Consider the following 19,408-nt stretch of genomic DNA (forward strand, 5'->3'; position numbering starts at 1 on the left):
GCGCTATCCCGCCCATTCTGGGTGCTTTGGTACATCCCCATGGTACTAATATGGACCCCAGCATCCTCTAGGACGTAAGAGAAAATAGGATTTTAATTACCTACAGGTAAATCCTTTTCTCGTAGTCCGTAGAGGATGCTGGCCGCTCGCCCAGTGCTTCTTTATCCTGCAGTGGTTTTTTGGTTCAGTACTGCCTGTTCCTAGGTAAGTTCTGCATTCTTTACTGTTTCAGTACTGTTTCAGCTGTTGCTGAGTTTTCCGGCATGTTAGCCGGATTTGCCTGTTGTGTGAGCTGGTATGAATCTCACCACTATCTGTGTATTTCCTTCTCTCGAAGTATGTAGTCTCCTCGGGCACAGTTTCTAGACTGAGTCTCGTAGGAGGGGCATAGAGGGTGGAGTCAGACCACACTATTAAACTCTTAAAGTGCCAATGGCTCCTGGTGGACCCATCTATACCCCATGGTACTAATATGGACCCCAGCATCCTCTACAGACTATGAGAAAAGTATTTACCGGTAGGTAACCAAAATCCTATTATTTCTCTAAGAAATCGGGGATGTCTGGTGTTAGGGGGACATATATATTATGAATCTTCCCAACTAGAATCAAACATCTGCCGTTGCAATCCACCCACTTGCTTTCCAGGTGAAAGGGGCAGGATCTATTAGAAAGGATGGCTACACCACAGGAGATAGAGCATGCTGGGTAGTTATTGGTAAACTGAGGGGGAGAGTGCAATGGAACATGTGATTCCTGAGTGGCTACCACCGCCGCCTTCTGGTCAGCGAAATATTTTATTGCGAGACGTCTCTTACGGGGAGAATGAGGACCTTTTACATTAAGACTTAAAAACGTCACCGTGATAGAGAGAGATCAGATCATGGTATGAAACCTCTAGGTTCATCTGTGTAAAGTCCAATAGAGTTTGTAGGGTGTGTGCATACTTCAAACTATCAAATCACAGAAGAAATAAAATAGGGAACAAAAATGGGAGACAAACAAAAATAGCGTCCATAAAGAAGCTAGAGATTCCGTCACTAGGGTACCGTGACAGAAAGGTGGATAAAGGTGGTGGTCGGGCCTAAAAGGGAAACCCACCGACTACCCCAGGTAGCCATACGAGAGTGCAAAATCTAGTCATCATAGTAACAATTGTACAAAGAAATATCAAATATAGCATAACATACTGTACTACTATTCTTAATCTCAATGTAACCAAAGGAGGTAAAGGCCAAGAACATGTCCTGATATCCAATTTATGTACTACCAACACTGTTATAAGAGCAACAAGATGTTAAAGACGAATCAGTCATGCTTTACCTGAACACCTAAGCATTCTAGAAAGGTATTCTGAAACGTAACAGTGGAAAGAATATAAGACCATATAGCAATTTAATAGCACAGGAAATAAAGAGTAAAAAATATATGTTTTAAACTAATAACAGGAGCAAATAAATCTGGCCCAAAAATATATCCATGGCAAGTAACTTGGGAGTTGGCACATGTTACAGTAGGAAACAAACTCTGAGTGTCTGCAAAAGTCTTACTACTTTAGCATATTACTTCGAGACGGAAGACAACTCCTACGGGATTGGTTTAGGTTAAGTATCATGAAGGACTGTCAACAGGAATATCCCACTTTTTCAGAATAGCAGGAGAAATATCTGGAAATATCTGCAGATAATCCAGGCACTCAGCTGTGGATGAGGAAGACAAAGCAGCCTGTAGAATGCGTTCTTTAATATGAAAAAAGTTGACTCTGAGCAGAGTGTCCCTCGGTGCTTGGATAGGGGCCTATTTGGACTTTGGGAGTCTATGTATCCTATCAATAAGAAGGTCCGTGGCAGAAGCCTTCAGTGAAAGTTTCTGAAAAGAGAACCGTGGCATAATCATAGAGCTCAGCATTTGTAACAGAATCCGGAACGCCCATTATTCTGATATTATTTCTCCGAGACCTGTATTCTAAATCAATGACTTTATCACGAATAGAGACCGGGTCTTCCTGAAGGGTGTCGTGCTGAAATCAGATCTTTGTGAGACGCAACAATCTCTTTCATCTTAGTCTGTACGAGTGCCAATCTCACTGATATCAGACCTCAAAGCTTGAATATTAGAGTTAAGTTCTGAGGTTAGTTCAGTCCTTAAATGCAGATAACATAGAATGTATAGAGCGTAGAGTAACAGAACCATCTAGAGTGTCTTAAGACGTCTTCAGCCATTACAGCTGGGCTGTGCATCTGACAAGAAGAAGCAGATGATGTTGTAGCAGTCTCAGATGGACCACCTGAATTCGAGGTACCAAAGAGATGGACAGGCGGGGCCGATTTGGTACCTTTTAACCTTTTTTGGAGGAATGGTAAGCTGACTACAGAGAGACTGACCTCTCTGAGATAGGAAAATACAAACGATCTATAAATAAAAGGAGCAGTAGTACGCTGTCAGGAGGTTACATCAAGATGACTCAGTTCAAAATGACATTTAGTCTGGATGACGGGGGTATCCGAGCCAAAATTTCAAGTAAACCTGATGTAATGCAACTCAAATAACACAGTAATGACCGAGAAATTCCACTAGAGGTCAGCGTGATCACAGACGTGAAGTACTCCGCACAGAGAGACACAAATGGCAAAATATATTCAGTGGATAAATCCACAAAATAATATACTGTGAGGTTGTAATCAGAGTGTAATGAGCTCTACTCAGACGATACTTGATACTAGGCTCTGCATGTAGACTGAGAGGAAGTAGATGATAGTGGTACCATATAAATAGAAGGTAGTTTCACCTCCAGGCAAATGCTTCAATTTAGTGTAGTGACCCCGGTCCAGCCGTCAGGACATTTATTTAGCAGCTTATATAAATTTTACACCTTATTGAAAGCAGAAGGCAAAGCATGTGATGGCCGGGTACCAGGATCCAAAATGGCAGCCACCTCACTTCCCAATACCACCCCCGGGCTCCAGTGACTATGGGCAGCCCGTTCTGTCCCCAGCAGTAGTGGGAGCTGTGCACCTGTGTGATCGGGAGAGCAAGTGCTTCCTCCTGAGCCAAAAGCTCCTCCAAGTTAGGTGTCCGGAGCGTGCAGGAAAGACTGGGCACACTTAGCCCCAGACTACAGCCCATGACTTCAGCAGCGTCGCTAGGCTGCGGCAGTGAACAGAGCCCGGAGTGAGCGGAGCGAGTGGCTTTTGCACAGTAGGAGTGGGGGACTTAATAGATTGGGTCTTGGTCCCAGTGGCGGCTGAGAGCTATCCGGTAGGGTAGATAAGAAGCCACTTAGTGAGGAGAACTCCAGAAAGCACGTCTGGATGGACTCAGGCCCCTCTTATTTATTATTTTATATACTAACAAGTGTGGTACATCCCTGCAAAGGCAGATCCAATCTCTCATCAGACTCTGCTGTCTTCCCTGTACTCTCACTCAGATGTTCACTGCTGCCAGTAGCACACGTATGAGAAGCAGAAGTATGGCGGCAGCTGTATAGATCCTGATATGTAATTCTCTGTATCATACTTACTGTACACACATCATCCTTATTACTATTGAGAATATAGAGGTAAGACACTGATGATGGGGATGTAAGAGTGGATTATAACCTAGCAGATGATGATTGCAGTGTATTATATGGTGTATTGCATGTAAAGTACCTTGTTCCACACTTACTCTGCTGTAGCAATATACCTTATATAAGGGTGAGTAACACATGTACAGGCTTACCAGTATATGAGCACACACATAAAGGAATGCTACATTACCAATGCTTCCAGGAGTAACGTTAGGAGACTTTTCTCTGATCCATCAGCTCATATGACTGATGTTATTGTTCATCTAGAATCTCCAATTCATACGATATGTTCCCCATCCATTGTTCTACATTGGTGCTGACATAGGACATGGTGTGTGACTACATCTCCATTTATACTTCATGGTTAGTTACCAGTACAAGAGAGAGAGATATCTAAGTCTTATTATAATATTACATTTGTTATTGTGAGTGTTCTCAGAAGGGTGGACAAAATGATAGTCTGAGACACAATATTATAAAGCCTACATTAAAAGTTATGTTTTATTATGTACACACATTTACAATTAAGTGTCCCAGAGAGTCGTCTTCTATTGTTTACAAGATTAATATTGTTACAGGAAAATTAATATTTCCATAATGTATTTTATTTCCAGCAGATGGACACGCAAGCAGGAATATCTCAGAAGGACATCTAATGTTATCCCCGGATTGTGACATAAAAGATAATGACAGCAGACAGGATTCTCCAGGAGATAACCCCATTACCCCAATTATACATCCAGCTCTATCAGCTGATCCCTCTGATCCTGGGAAATGTTCTCCTGATCACTCTGATATTGGTGCATCTGTTACAGCTCTGAGAGTAGATACAGTGTTTCCCTGTTCTATAGATGCCAAATGTTTTACACAGAACACAAAGCTTATGACCCATCAGGCAGCTAAGGCAGGTGAGAAGCCTTTTCCATGTTCTGAATGTGGGAAATGTTTTACATACAAATCATATCTTGTTAGACATCAGAAAAGTCACACGGGTGAGAATACATTTCCATGTTCTGAGTGTGGGAAATGTTTTGCACATAAATCATATCTTATTAAACATCAGAGAAGTCACACAGGTGAGAAGCCATTTTCTTGCTCTGAGTGCGGGAAATGTGTTACACGAAAATCACAACTTGTTGCACATCTTAAAAGACACACAGGTGAGAGGCCATTTCCATGTTCTGAGTGTGGGAAATCTTTTATACAGAAATCACATTTTGTTAAACATCAGCGAAGTCACACAGGTGAGAATACATTTCCATGTTCTGAGTGTGGGAAATGTTTTACACCCAAATCGTGTCTTATTATACATCAGAGAAGTCACACAGGTGAGAAGCCATTTTCTTGCTCTGAGTGTGGGAAATGTTTTACACGGAAATCAAATCTTGTTAAACATCAGCAAAGTCACACAGGTGAGAATACATTTCCATGTTCTGAGTGTGGGAAATGTTTTACACATAAATCATATCTTATTGAACATCAGAGAAGTCACACAGGTGAGAGGCCATTCCCATGTTCTGAGTGTGTAAAATGTTTTGGACACAAAGCAGATCTTATTAAACATCAAAGAAGTCACACAGGTGAGAAGCCATTTTCTTGCTCTGTGTGCGGGAAATGTGTTACACGAAAATCACAACTTGTTGCACATCTTAAAAGACACACGGGTGAGAGGCCATTTCCATGTTCTGAGTGTGGGAAATCTTTTATACAGAAATCACATCTTGTTAAACATCAGCGAAGTCACACAGGTGAGAATACATTTCCATGTTCTGAGTGTGGGAAATGTTTTACACCCAAATCGTGTCTTATTATACATCAGAGAAGTCACACAGGTGAGAAGCCATTTTCTTGCTCTGAGTGTGGGAAGTGTTTTACACGGAAATCAAATCTTGTTAAACATCAGCAAAGTCACACAGGTGAGAATACATTTCCATGTTCTGAGTGTGGGAAATGTTTTACACATAAATCATATCTTATTGAACATCAGAGAAGTCACACAGGTGAGAGGCCATTCCCATGTTCTGAGTGTGTAAAATGTTTTGGACACAAAGCAGATCTTATTAAACATCAAAGAAGTCACACAGGTGAGAAGCCATTTTCTTGCTCTGAGTGCGGGAAATGTGTTACACGAAAATCACAACTTGTTGCACATCTTAAAAGACACACAGGTGAGAGGCCATTTCCATGTTCTGAGTGTGGGAAATCTTTTATACAGAAATCACATCTTGTTAAACATCAGCGAAGTCACACAGGTGAGAATACATTTCCATGTTCTGAGTGTGGGAAATGTTTTACACCCAAATCGTATCTTGTTATACATCAGAGAAGTCACACAGGTGAGAAGCCATTTCCATGTTCTGAGTGTGGGAAATGTTTTACACAGAAATCGCATCTTTTTAGACATCAGAAAAGTCACAGGAGAGAATCCATTTTTTTGCTCTGAGTGCGGGAAATGTTTTACACATAAATCACATCTTGTTAAACATCAGAGATGTCACACAGGTGAGAGGCCATTCCCATGTTCTGAGTGTGGGAAATGTTTTGCACATAAATCATATCTTATTAAACATTTAATTTAATTTAGAAATATTTTCTTTCTTTTGTTAATAATAAACTTAATAAGTAAATACAGTCCCAGTAACGAATCCCTCAATCTCATCACAAGGATGGGATAAAAAAGGTCTTATAATGTTAATCTTATTTCAAGCACTATCTCTGCCAGGGGCACAATTTATTAAATAATTGATTATTAATCACTACTAATTGTCTAATTTGTTGCCCCTATAGACTATATATCTCGCTTTATATATATATATATATATATTTATTTTTATTTACTTGTAGAACAGGATCTTTCTATTCAAATATTAATTACCTCTTAAAGAAAATTAATTTCGTATAAAACTTATCTAAGATGGTCAGTTGGGTCCTTTTGCTAAATAACTAAGGTTAAAGGCTATGATTAAGCAATTAACCATATAAAAGAATCCTCAACAACTCCGTTAAACAAATGTGATTTTTTTAACTATTAGGGTAAAAGAGCTTTATAATGTTATTATCTTATATTATTAATTTAATTTAGGGATAATAATAAAAGAAATGCATAAAGAAGGATTTAAATTAACGTAATTTCATTACATCCCGCAAACTCAGTATATATGTGGAAATACTAGAGTAAATACTCTGCTCTATAAATTGGTCCGTAGGGAAGGTTACATCTCTGACAAAATGGCGCTGACACAGTATAAAAAGGTGTCAGGGCAACAGTCACTAGGCAACTGTGAACAAGCTTAGGAAAGCGAAACGTACGTCACTTCCGCCCCGGGCCGGCTCCGACTTCCGGTTTCACGGACACGGACGCCGGAGATCACGATCCCTTCACCGAGATTCAACATTGCTGGACCACTCTCTCAGTATATGTAAAGTATATTTTTGACCCCACTATAATTCACCAGTTTACTCTAAAGGTATTTGTATGCACATGGAATATCTTTTTGCTTAAATGCCGTTCATAATGCTCTGCTTGCTGTCTCTGTAAATAACAGCAGACAGCAGCACGTTTTTGCAATATAGAGGCAAGCCAATTGTTGTCCTACGTGTGCTAAATGAGCAAAACTCATAGAATGGAACGTGCATATGTGTATATATATGAAATCAAGCAAGTCAGTATCTGATTGTCCCACGTGGGTATTGAGCAAATCTCATAGAATGATACGTGCATGTGTGTATATATATGAAATTTAAATGAGTTATTATTGATACCTTGTTACACAATTTGTTAATCAACAGAATGCCTATTTTTTCTGTCTTTACAATTAACAACAGACAGCAGTGCCTTTAGTACAATACAGAGGCAAGTCATCAGTTGATTTATCCCCATGGGTTATTGAACATACAATAGATCTGAGAGAAATGATGTCTTCTAAATGCATGCTATAAAAATCAATGTATGAGCTAAGTGATCCAGCAGATACCTAACTCTCTAATAATTATTTTTCAACCGGTATACCCTGTAGATACCACTGTTTGTTACTTTTTCATTAAGATACAGTGGTGCAGGGGTGTGGAATATCAACAAAATTGAATTAAGGGAATAGGTATCAAAGCTGGAGACTAATTAAGCATATTGTGGTGGTGGTCAGATTTATGTGTACAAGCCATATACCAGGTGTCCCGCTTACATACATAATTGTGAGGGGACAAACACTCTATCTGTTCTAGTCTTTTTTCAAATTCTCTTTTTCCAAAAATATATTTTTTTATAAAAAAGTTTTTTTCGAACAGAACAAAATAAAGGAGTACATACAAACTCCAACAAAAAATATCTATATAATAATGTTTTTTTCTTTTTTGGTTCTTTTTGTTTTTTATTTGTTTTTTGTCCCTTTGGGGATATATAACTTAATTGCATCAACAGGAGTACATACAAACTCCATCAAGTTTTGATTTTTATTTAATATAAAAAAAATTTTTTTTTTTTTTCCCTAAATCTCGGTGAAGGAGATAAAGTGAACATATCCCTAAGGTACACCTATTTGTAGATACAACCTCAATAAAAGGGATACCCGGGTGCGAATACATAGAGATTATCGCTGTACATTTGGCAAATTATATGCCCTACATTGCTTTTGATGAATAAGCCTTGAATTTTTAATATTGAACTAATAAAGAATTAATTTTAAATTCAATATAATATATTAAAAGCGTGCCCCAGAAAAAGACAAAGTCTTCTTTTTTCTTCAGCTTTCTCTGTGCAAACAGAGAGGGCTGTACCCCCTTTTTGTGTATCATAGTCTCCAGGACTAACAATCTGGGTGCACCGCCAACCAAGTGCATAAGTGTAACTAATACTGATGGAGCCAGATGTTGGTTAAATAATCAATAACATATCTTACAGCAGTTATTGTAGTTCCCCAGTGCGGTTTCTTCAATCCCCACTCCCCTTTTCCCTTTATACTTAAACATCAGAGAAGTCACACAGGTGAGAAGCAATTTCCATGTTCTGAGTGTGGAAAATGTTTTGCACATAAATCATATCTTATTAAACATCAGAGAAGTCACACAGGTAAGAAGCAATTCCTATGTTCTGAGTGTGGGAAATGTTTTAAACAGAAATCACACCTGGTTAGACATCAGAAAAGTCACACATGTGAGAATCCATTTTCTTGCTCTGAGTGCGGGAAATGTTTTACACGGAAATAAGATCTTGTTATACATCAGCGAACTCACACAGGTGAGAATCCATTTCCATGTTCTGAGTGTGGAAAATGTTTTGGACACAAATCAGATCTTATTAAACATCATAGAAGTCACACAGGTGAGAAGTCATTTTCTTGCTCTTAGTGGGAAATGGTGTTTAAGTAAATCACATCTTGTTATACATCAGAGAAGTCACACAGATGAGAAGCCATTTCCATACCCTGAGAAGTAAATCAGCTCTTTTTGCACACAATAGACATCACTCAGGTGAGGAACCATTTAATCTTCTGGAGTATACTCATCATTGCCCTGTGTTGTTCTTCAAGGTTCTTATCCTATCTCCTATGCTATTTGCAATATACATGCTACCGCAGGGTGAAATAATCAGATGTCATGCCCTCATCTACTACAGCTATACAGATGACCTGTCTTTTGCTCCGGGTACTGAGAACCCAGTACCAATCCTAAATGGTTGTCTAGTTGAGCTCCAGGTATGGGTGATGCCAGTTGACTGTGACTCAGTCCTGGTGAAACAGGTACACATGATAGAAGCTCACCGTCAAAGGGCAGGGCTACAACTCAGCTTTGCAAACCAATGCTTGGGGTTTCAGAGTTACAAAATGCTGATCCTGTGTGGAATCTTGGTGTCCTGGATTGTGGAGTGACACTTAGACATCAGGTTTCAGCCACAATCAGATCCTCATCCGAAGAACATAGCCAGACTCCAGCACTTATTTCCCTCAGAAGATCTACCTACAGTCATACATGTACTTGTATCATCACGCATAGACTACTGCAATGTCCTCTACCTGGGTCTCCCAGCAAAATAATTGCACCGTTTGTGACTTGTACTGAATGTAGCAGCCAGGCTGTTACCTAACCAGCCCGTTCCTGCCACATCACACCCATTCTCTGCTCCCTTCACCGGCTGCCTGTAAGATGGTGACTCTATTACATAATCTTACTGACTCAGCCCTACATGACATGGGTCCATGGTACCAGAAGCAGCTTCTGCCTCCTTACTGCCCTGCTTTCTAACTTCCACCTGCAGATGAAGGACTTAACGGTACTACCAAGAATCCCCAAGCAGTGCTGAGATGTCAGGGGGGAGACAGGGTGGGTGGCAGTAGTGGGGAGGGGAGACAGGGCGTGCGACAGTTCGCAGCCACCAGGAGAATACAATTCTGGCTTTCTTGACTGGGTGGGTGGCAGTAGTTGGGGGAGACAGGACTGGCAGTAGTGGGGGGAGACAGGGTGGGTGGCAGTAGTGGGGAAGACAGGACGGTGGCAGTAGGGGGAGGCAGGTGGATGGCAGTAGTGGGAGAGATGGTGAGTGGCAGTAGTGGGGGAGAAAGGTTGGTACTAGTGGGGGCAGAGTCAGGGCAGGTGGCAGTAGTGGGGGAGAAAGGGTGGTGGCAGTAGTGGGGTGAGACATGGCGGATGGAAGTAGTAGGGAGGGACAGGGCGGATGGTCGCAGTGCAGTACCAGGGGGTGCTGGAGGCAGTAAAGAGGTGTATGGGTCCAGTACAGAATCCGTTGATAATTAGACTTAATGATTATTTTGCTTCCTTATGTCTATTCCCTTGTATACGTTACTGTTATTTGCTGTGTCAGCCTTTATGTGTGTTCTGTGTAATAATCCTGAAAGTAGTGCTGCTACCGATCTCATATCATTTGTAGTAACTTGGAAAACATGAGATATGAGGTGCACTCTGGAAGCTTATAGGGGGTTAATAAGAGATGAGCGCAGATGTGACATCACGCAGCCCCCCGTAAAATGGTCCTGGCCCCCCGTGTTCACGCCTCAGGGATGTGGCCACAATGTGTGTCTGCGCGGCCGCTGCGCACTTGCATTTTGTCACCAGCAAACCGCTGCAGGACGCTATTGCGGCTGGGTCTGAATGACCCCCATAGGGTTTTGGCTCTTCTGATCTGTTTTACTTACCTGCAATACTATAATGTTACTTGAATTGTTTCTGTGCTTTAAAGGATATTTTATCCATGTTGTGCAGAGTAAAGTATTTTTTAATTTTAAAATATAGAGAAAAATCTGTGTATTAAAGATATGAAATAAAGTTGTTTAAAAACAAAAGATTTCCGTTGAGTCTTTTTATGTGTCTGTGTATTATCTTATTTCCAGATAATTGTCGCTATGGTGACAGAAACAATTTCCTGTTAATGTGTCACTTGTATTGTTACTTTTGTGTCCAGTGGGTGGGCTCGGAAATGTTATCCTTTTCCTCGCAGCCCCAGTTGCTGAAGAAAATGAAGGGGGAGCTGTTGATGGGTCACGTTCCGCTTGAGTTGACAATTTTCTCACCAGCAGGTCTTTCCACCTCTGCAGACTTGTGTCCGGAAAGAGAGATACAACGTAGGCTATGTTAAACACCAAGAGAATGATTATTATGCTTCCTTATGTCTAATCCCTTGTATGTGTTACTGTTATTTGCTGTGTCAGCCTTTATGTGTGTTCTGTGTAATAATCCTGAAAGTAGTGCTGCTACCGATCTCATATCATTTGTAGTAACTTGGAAAAGATGAGATATGAGGTGCACTCTGGAAGCTTATAGGGGGGTAATCAGGGATGAACGCAGATGTGACATCACGCAGCCCCCCGGAAAATGGTCCTGGCCCGCCCGCATTTACCCCTAGGGATGCGACCACAATGTGTGTCTGCGCAGCCGCTGTGCACGTGCATTTTGCCACCACCAGCAAACTGCTGCGCGGCGCTATTGCGGCTTGGTCTGAATGACCCCCATAGGCTTTTGGCTCCTGATATGTATTTGTTTTACTTATCTGCAAAACTGAAACATAACCTGAATTGTTTCTGCTTTAAAGGATATTTCTCTTATGTAATAGAGGTCCACTAGGAGCCATGGGCACTTTAAAAGTTTCACAATGTGGGCTGGCTCCTCCCTCTGTGCCCCTCCTACCAGACTCAGTGGTCACAGCTAGGGGAGCTCCTAGGAGTTTTCTTAGTTTTATTGTTTTCTAGAGTCTAATTTTTTACAGGAGGCTGTTTGGCACCAGTCTGCCGGCTTCGTGGGACTTAGGGGGGAGAATGGCCGAATTAATACACAGTTACTGGCTCCATTACTCCGCTGATAGGACACTGAGCTCCTGAGGGATATGTCCGCAAGCCCCACCATGGCGACCGCACACTCCAGCAGCACGCCGCCACCCCTACAGAGCCAGAAGACTGAAGAGTAGTGGGTCGCCGGTGGGTATGGCGGCACAATGGTGGGAGCGCAGCTCTGGTTTCAGGCTGCACTCCAGGAAGGCTCAGCAACATATTAACTGTATGTCAGCGCTATGAGGGGCGTTCTGAGCCAGCAAGACTACCCTACGTTGGTCTGACTGGGGCTGTGTCCCGCTGTCAGACATAATACCACAAGGCCAGTATAAACAAAAGTGTGGGAAGCCGTGCGCCATTAGAGGGGGGGCGGGGCTTCCACTCAGGGCAGACCCAGCAGCTCACCAGCGCCATTTTCTCCCTGCAAATCTCACTACAGGATGCTGACAGAAGCGCTGCCCCTCCAGACAACTCCAGCATACCTCTGCAGTACCCGGGAGTAATAGAGGGGGGAGTGTAATTAAATGGTACTGGCTGCCCTATTAAGGTTAATTAGTCAGCGCCGGGCTTTTATACTATTAGCCAGATAGGGCGCTGTGTGGCTGGTTCCTCATACTCTGTGACTGTCTGAAGGTACTCTGGGGGAAACTGACATTTTCATGTGTGTGTGTGCGCATATATCCCACATTACCATGTCAAGGGACTGTGAGGGTCATTCTGAGTTGATCGTAGCTGTGCTAAATTTAGCACAGCTACGATAAATCAAACTGACATGCGGGGGGACGCCCAGCACAGGGATAGTCCGCCCCGCATGTCATTGCCGGCCCCCCACAGAAGTGCAAAGGCATCGCTCCCGGCCAGCACAGCTTTAGCCGAGAGCTTGTCATCGCTCTGCAGCTGCGGCCCACCACCCGTTTGGTACAGCCACGCCTGCGTTGGCCGGACCGCTCCCACAAAACGGCGACCAAACGCCTCCATTCCGCCCCCTCCCGCCCAGCGACTGCCTCTGCCTGTCAATCAGGCAGAGGCAATCGCATCCCTGATACGGCCTTCGGCTGGCTGGTGCATGCGCAGTAGGGACCCAATTGCTCGACTGTGACAAAAAGCAGCGAGCGAACGGGTCACAATGACCCCCTGTGTGTCTTGTACTGCAGAGTGTTATCTTCTCCAGGGGAATCCCTGCTGTGTACTCAAAACAGTACACCTCAGGCTTCTGGGTCAACCCGTTTGGGTGGACTCCATAAGGGGTATGATATCAAATATCTCTACCAGATTATCCCATACTGAGAAAGAGACACAGTTTTTGAGAAAGTCTGTGGAGGATCTGATGAATAAGGATTCAGCCCCCACAACTGCGCCTCTCACCCCACCCACATGTCCAGAAAAGTGTACACTGGCCCAGATAATGCAGGCTGACACTGATACCGATGCCTCAGATACAGGGGATGGTGAGGTGGATCTGGGTGGAGATGCAGCTCCTGCCCGAGGGGTACAAGCTATGATTGCGGCCATTAGGGATATTTTGCAGATAACTGAGAAGGTTCCTGTTCAGGAAGAGGAATCTTATTTTAATGTAAAAAAGAAATCCTCGGTTACCTTCCCTGCATCAAAGGAGTTAAACTCCCTATTTGAAGGAACCTGGGAAAACCCAGAGAAAAAATTCCAAATCCCTAAGAGGCTGCTCATTTCTTTCCTTTTCCCTCAGGAGTATAGGAAGAATTGGGAAAACCCATCTATTGTGGACGCGTCTGTGTCTAGATTGTCAAATAAAGTTGTTTTACCTGTTCCTGGTACAGCCTCCTTAAAGGATCCGGCTGACCACAAGATTGAGACTACGCTCAAATCACTATACACTGCTACAGGAGTGGCTGTGCGTGGATTTCTAGGGCCATAGTAAAGTGGTCAGGCACCTTACTAGATGATTTAGAGTCCATGAATAGGAGTGACATTGACATCTTTTTACATCACATACAGGATTCCGCAGGCTTCATGGTGGAGGCCATGAAGGAAACTGGCCTGCTTAATGCAAGGGCCACAACTGTGGCAGTTTCGGCATGCAGGGGACTGTGGCTAAGCCAATGGACTGTTAACACAGAATCCAAGAAAAGTGGAGATCCTGCTCTTCACAGGTGAGGCCCTGTTACGTGGATATCCAAGGCAGCTGCAGGTAAGTCGACATATCTTTCTTTCGCAACTACACGAGCTAGGAAATCATATCCTACACCTACACTGCAGTTCTTTTGGGCTGCAAAGTTTAAAAAGAAGTCCCAGGGTTCCTCCACTTCCTTTAGAGGAGGTTGAGGAAAATCCAGAAAACTGGCAGTGACAGGTTCCCAGGAACAGACCTCAGGTTCTGCTTCCTCAAAACCTTGAGCATGACGGTGGACCTCATTGCCTGGAGACCAGGCAGGTGGGAGCAAGGTTAAAAGATTTCAGTCACATCTGGGCGACATCATGCCTAGACCCCTGGGTAAAAGATATTGCCCAGGGATACAGACAGGAGTTTCAATAACTCCCACCTCACAGATTCATCAAATCAGGTTTACCAGCTTCTCAGGAGGACAGTACAATCCTGCAGGAGGCTATTCAAAAATTGGTGCAAACACAAGTCATTGTTCCAGTTCCACCTCAACTACAGAACAGTGGTTATTACTCCAATCTGTGGTACCGAAACTGGGCGGTTCGGTAAGACCGATATTGAACCTAAAATCATTGAACCCTTGAGGGTATTGAAATTCAAGATTCAGTCTCAGAGCAGTAATCTCAGGTCTGGAGGAGGGGGAATTCCTGGTATCCCTTAATATCAAGGATGCGTATCTTCACATTCCGATCTGGGCGCCTCACCAGGCTTATCTAAGGTTTGCACTACAGGACTGTCTCTATCAGTTCCAGGCACTGCCATTTGGCCTCTACAGCACTGAGGGTGTTCACCAATGTCATGGAAGAGATGATGCTCCTCCGCAAGCAGGGAGTGAACATAATTCCATATCTGGACGATTTACTGATAAAAGCATCTTCCAGGGAGTGGTTATTGCAGAGTACTACTCTCTCAACTCATCTACTTCAGGATCATGGATGGATTCTGAACCTTCCAAAAACACGTTTGGAGCAAACAAGGAGACTTCCCTTCTTAGGGATGATACTCGACATGGAAGTTCAGAGAGTGTTTCTTCCATTGGAAAAAGTGTTGGTGATCCAGTCAATGGTCCAGGATGTCCTGAAGCCAGCCCGAGTATCGGTTCATCAGTGCATTCGCCTTCTGGTGGAAGATGGTAGCCTCCTATGAGTCACTGCAGTACGGAAGATTCCATGCAAGATTCTTCCAGCTGGATCTCCTGGACAAGTGGTCCAGATCACATCTTCACATGCACCAGCGGATACGCCTGTCACTGAAAGCCAGAATTTCACTTCTCTGGTGGCTGCAGACTTCTCACCTGATCGTAGGCCACAGGTTTGGGATTGAAAATTGGATTCTTCTAACATATGCAAACCTTAGAGGTTGGGGAGCAGTCACCCCAGGAGGAAAACTTCCAAGGAAAGTGGTCAAGTCAGGAAGCCATCCTTCCAATAAACATTCTGGAACTAAGAGCAGTATACAATGCCCTTCTACAAGCGGCATATCTTCTAAGAGATCAAGACATTCAGGTTCAGTCGGACAATGTAACGGCGGTGACCTACATAAACCGACAGGGCGGAACGAAGAGCAGAGCTGCACTGTCGGAGGTAACAAGAATTATTCTCTGGGCAGAAAGACATGCATTGGCTCTGTCGTCAATCTTCATTCCAGAAGTGGACTGCTGGGAAGCAGACTTCCTCAGCAGACACAATCTCCATCTAGGAGAGTGGTGCCTCCACCTGGAGGTGTTTGCGGAGGTTACAAGCCAGTGGGGAGTACCTCAGATAGACATAATGGCCTCTCGTCTCAACAAGAAGCTCAGGCGGTACCGTTCCAGGTCGAGATACCTGCAAGCAGTGGCCGTGGATGCGCTGGTAACTCTGTGCTTGTTTCAGTTAGTATATGTGTTCCCTCCACTTCTACTCATCCCAAGGATTCTCAGTAGAATCAAAGAACAAGGCTTCAGGCGATCCTCATTGCTCCGGACTAGCCAAGAAGGGCTTGGTACGCGGATCTTCTGGAATTACTCATAGAGGATCCGAGGCCTCATTTCTTTGTGAGGACCTTCTGCAACAGGGGCTGTTTGTTTATCAAGACTTACCACAGCTACGTTTGATGGCATGGAAGTTGAGCGCCAGATCTTAGCTTGGAAGGAGATTCTAAACAGGGTGATTCCTACTCTGATCCAAGCTAGGAAGGGAGTAACATCTAAGCATGTATCTTGGTGTGAATCCAGTTTCCTGTGGTAGAGTTTAAACTGGGGCGTTTCCTCTTCTTTCTGCAAGCTAGTGTGGATGTGGGCCTACACCTAGGCTCCATAACGGTCCAGATTTCGGCCTTGTCCATTTTCTTTCAGAAACAATTGGCTGCTCTCCCTGAGGTTCAGACATTCTTGAAAGGGGTTCTTCAAATCCAACCGCCCTATGGCACCTTGGGATCTTAATGTGGTGTTACAGTTCCTGCAGTCGGATTGGCTTGAGCCTTTACAGGAGCTAGATGTAAAGTGTCTTACATGGAAGGCTGTCACACTGTTGGCCTTGGCATCAGCAAGTCGTGTGTCAGAATTGGGGGCATTGTCACACCAGAACCCCTACTTGGTTTTTCATGAAGATAGTGTTACGATCCAAATGCTCAGGACAGGGGAGATCTTATGCAGTGAGTCCAGAGCACCAGGACGTGATGTAGGGATAGGGAAATGGAATGGAAATAGCCCCTAGCACCCCACCTCCGTTGTCTTACCCGTGTTGTCAATTCACGCCTGAATGACTGGTTTCTTGGGCCCACGGCAGCCGCGTTTGAAGGGCGGATTAGGTCTGCCCAACTCCGATGCCCCCAGGTCTTAAAGGGAGACAAAGTGTGAACTGAGACAGGGTAATAACAAGGGGACCTCTAACGGAAACAACCAAGCTAGGGGCTACTAACTACCTAAAAACTAAACATATGTGCAGCACGCCGCCAAAGGAAAAAGAACTACAAAGGATACCACTGTCCACTCCCCCACACAGCACCACCGAGTTCCGGGGAGGACAGTGAAAGCGGAAACCTCTGCAAAAGCACCAACTCAAAGAAATGCAAATACTAGAGGGCAGGGAGCAGGATCGACCAGATGCAGCTGACCAAAAACAAACTTCTACAAGGCAGGAACAGCATACAGGAAGCTATCACCGGCATTTGTGTGAGACACTGTGGAGGCATATAACAGGGAACCCTCCAATGGCAGTACAGAGCTTAATTGATAAATGTTGTGCAGCTGCCTTGCTGCACGACCAGGGGAGAACAGGTGAGTAATCTTATGGCAACGGGGAACGCGGTCCACCTGTGACGTCCCCGTTGCCATGGACCCGGCCGCCCTGCACGCACGGCGCCCTAGCGTTGCCAGGGACCCGGCAGCTATCGTGCGCACGGCGTCCTGGCATTGCTAGGCGCCGTGTGGAAGCAGGGAGAGAGAGAGGCGTGGTGGCCGTGACCGCTGCTCTGTCAGGGCACGGCCGAACACTGCCGCACCTAACAGTACCCCATCCCCCTTGAGGAGGGGTTAAAGAACCCCTAGAGCCGGGTTTCTGAGGAAACTCCTGAAAGAATATCTTCTTAAGTTTAGGAGCATGTACATCCTTATCCAACACCCAAGACCTTTCTTCAGGGCCATAACCTTTCCAGAGGACCAAAAAATAAAGCCGGCCACGAGAAAGCTTAGAATCTAAGACCTTCTCCACCAAGAACTCTTGTTGCCCCTGAACATCCATCGGAAGTCTAACCCGGGAAGTCCTCCGAGGAAATCTCCTGGAAGAAAAATACTGTTTCAAAAGGGAACAGTGAAAAGTATTGCCAATTTTGAGTGATCTCGGCAAACGTAGCCGAAAAACAACTGGGTTGACTTTCTTAATAATAAGGAATGGTCCAATAAATTTGGGTCCCAATCTAGCCGAGGGTTGTCGGAACTTGGTGTTGCGAGTTGACAACCACACCTTATCTCCCACCTTAAAAGTGCAAGGACGTCGGAGCCTATCAGAAAATGTATTTTCTCGGAAGGCAGCTTTCTTCAGGGCAAAGTGCACCTTTCTCCAAATCATTCTGAGATGGGAGGTTAAGGTCAACGAGGAGACTGGAGAATGAGGGAAAAAAGATTTGGCTCTAGGATGAAAGCCAAAGACCGAAAAGAATGGGGACTCCTTGGTGGAAGAATGACAAGAGTTATTATAGGCAAATTCAGCTAAAGGAAGAAATTCAGACTAATCATTCTGAAGTTTGGCCGAATACAACCGTAAATACTGTTTTAACGACTGATTAACTCGTTTGGTTTGTCCGTTAGATTGTGGATGGTACCCAGATGTTAAAGAGAGTTTCATATATAATGAGGCACAAAAACGTTTCCAGAAACGGGCGATGAATTGCGGACCCCGATCAGAGACAATATCCCTGGGCAACCCATGGAGCCTGAACACATGGCGGAGAAACAAGACTGCCAACCCTTGAGCAGAGGGTAATCGGGGAAGAGCAATGAAGTGAGCCATCTTACTAAAACGATCTACTACCACCCAAATGACTCGAAATCCGGCTGAAAGAGGAAGGTCCACCACGAAATCCATGGATATATGTGACCATGGCCTGAGAGGAACGGCTAAAGGTATGAGTTGCCCAATCGGCAAAGAACGAGAAACCTTATGCCGTGCATAACCTGACAGGAATGGACAAATTCCCTTATATCTTTAGAAAGATTAGGCCACCACACCGAGCTAAAGACTAACTCCAAGGTCTTAGTCATACCTGGATGACCAGAGACTTTGTTGTCATGAAATTCCGCTAAAACATTGCCTCTCAGAAATTCAGGGATGAAGAGACGATCAGCAGGAGTAAGTTTGGGAGCCTGCCGTTGAAGCTGGACTGAGTAAATAAATCCTGTGTGAGGCCTGCCCGGATGACAGATGATGGAACTATGGGGGTAGTAGCAGGATGGTTATTGTGAACCGGAAGAAAACAACGTGACAGGGCATCAGCTTTCGTATTCTTGGAACCGGGCCTGAAGGTGGTGATAAACCTGAAACGAATAAAAAACAATGCCCAACGTGCCTGCCGAGCATTAAGCCGTTTAGCTGACTCAATATACTGCAGGTTCTTATGGTCAGTAAACACTGTAATGGTATGCCTAGCTCCCTCCAGCCAATGCCTCCACTCCTCGAAAGCCCATTTAACTGCCAGCAATTCTCGATTACCAACATCATAGTTGGATTCTGCAGGGGAGAATTTCCTGCACATGAAGGCACAAGGGTGTAATTCCTGAGACTCCGGATCTTCCTGAGAAAGGATAGCCCCCACTACAACCTCTGAGGCATCTACCTCGACTATAAAGGGGAGCTCCGGGTTAGGGTGCCTGAGATCAGGAGCTGAGACAAAGGCTTGCTTCAAGGCCAGAAAGGCAGACTCCGCTTCAGGCGACCAATTGGAAGGGTCCGCT

At 44.3% G+C, this 19,408-nt stretch overlaps 1 protein-coding gene across 2 annotated transcripts in view; it reads left to right on the plus strand.

Moving 5' to 3' along the window:
* LOC134983501 (zinc finger protein 271-like) overlaps window positions 1–6,326 on the plus strand; it is a 56,683-nt gene extending 50,357 nt beyond the window's left edge. Inside the window, exon 6 of one of the 2 annotated variants that reach the window (XM_063949165.1) lies at window positions 4,182–6,326. In XM_063949165.1, coding sequence (XP_063805235.1) covers window positions 4,182–6,010 — 1,829 coding nt within the window. In that variant the 3' untranslated portion in view covers window positions 6,011–6,326. The remainder of the gene's footprint in view (window positions 1–4,181) is intronic. The other variant, XM_063949166.1, reaches the window with a different exon arrangement.
* Window positions 6,327–19,408: the final 13,082 nt, after the last annotated feature.

The sequence above is a fragment of the Pseudophryne corroboree genome (assembly GCF_028390025.1).
Source record: "Pseudophryne corroboree isolate aPseCor3 chromosome 3 unlocalized genomic scaffold, aPseCor3.hap2 SUPER_3_unloc_16, whole genome shotgun sequence".
Taxonomy (NCBI): domain Eukaryota; kingdom Metazoa; phylum Chordata; class Amphibia; order Anura; family Myobatrachidae; genus Pseudophryne; species Pseudophryne corroboree.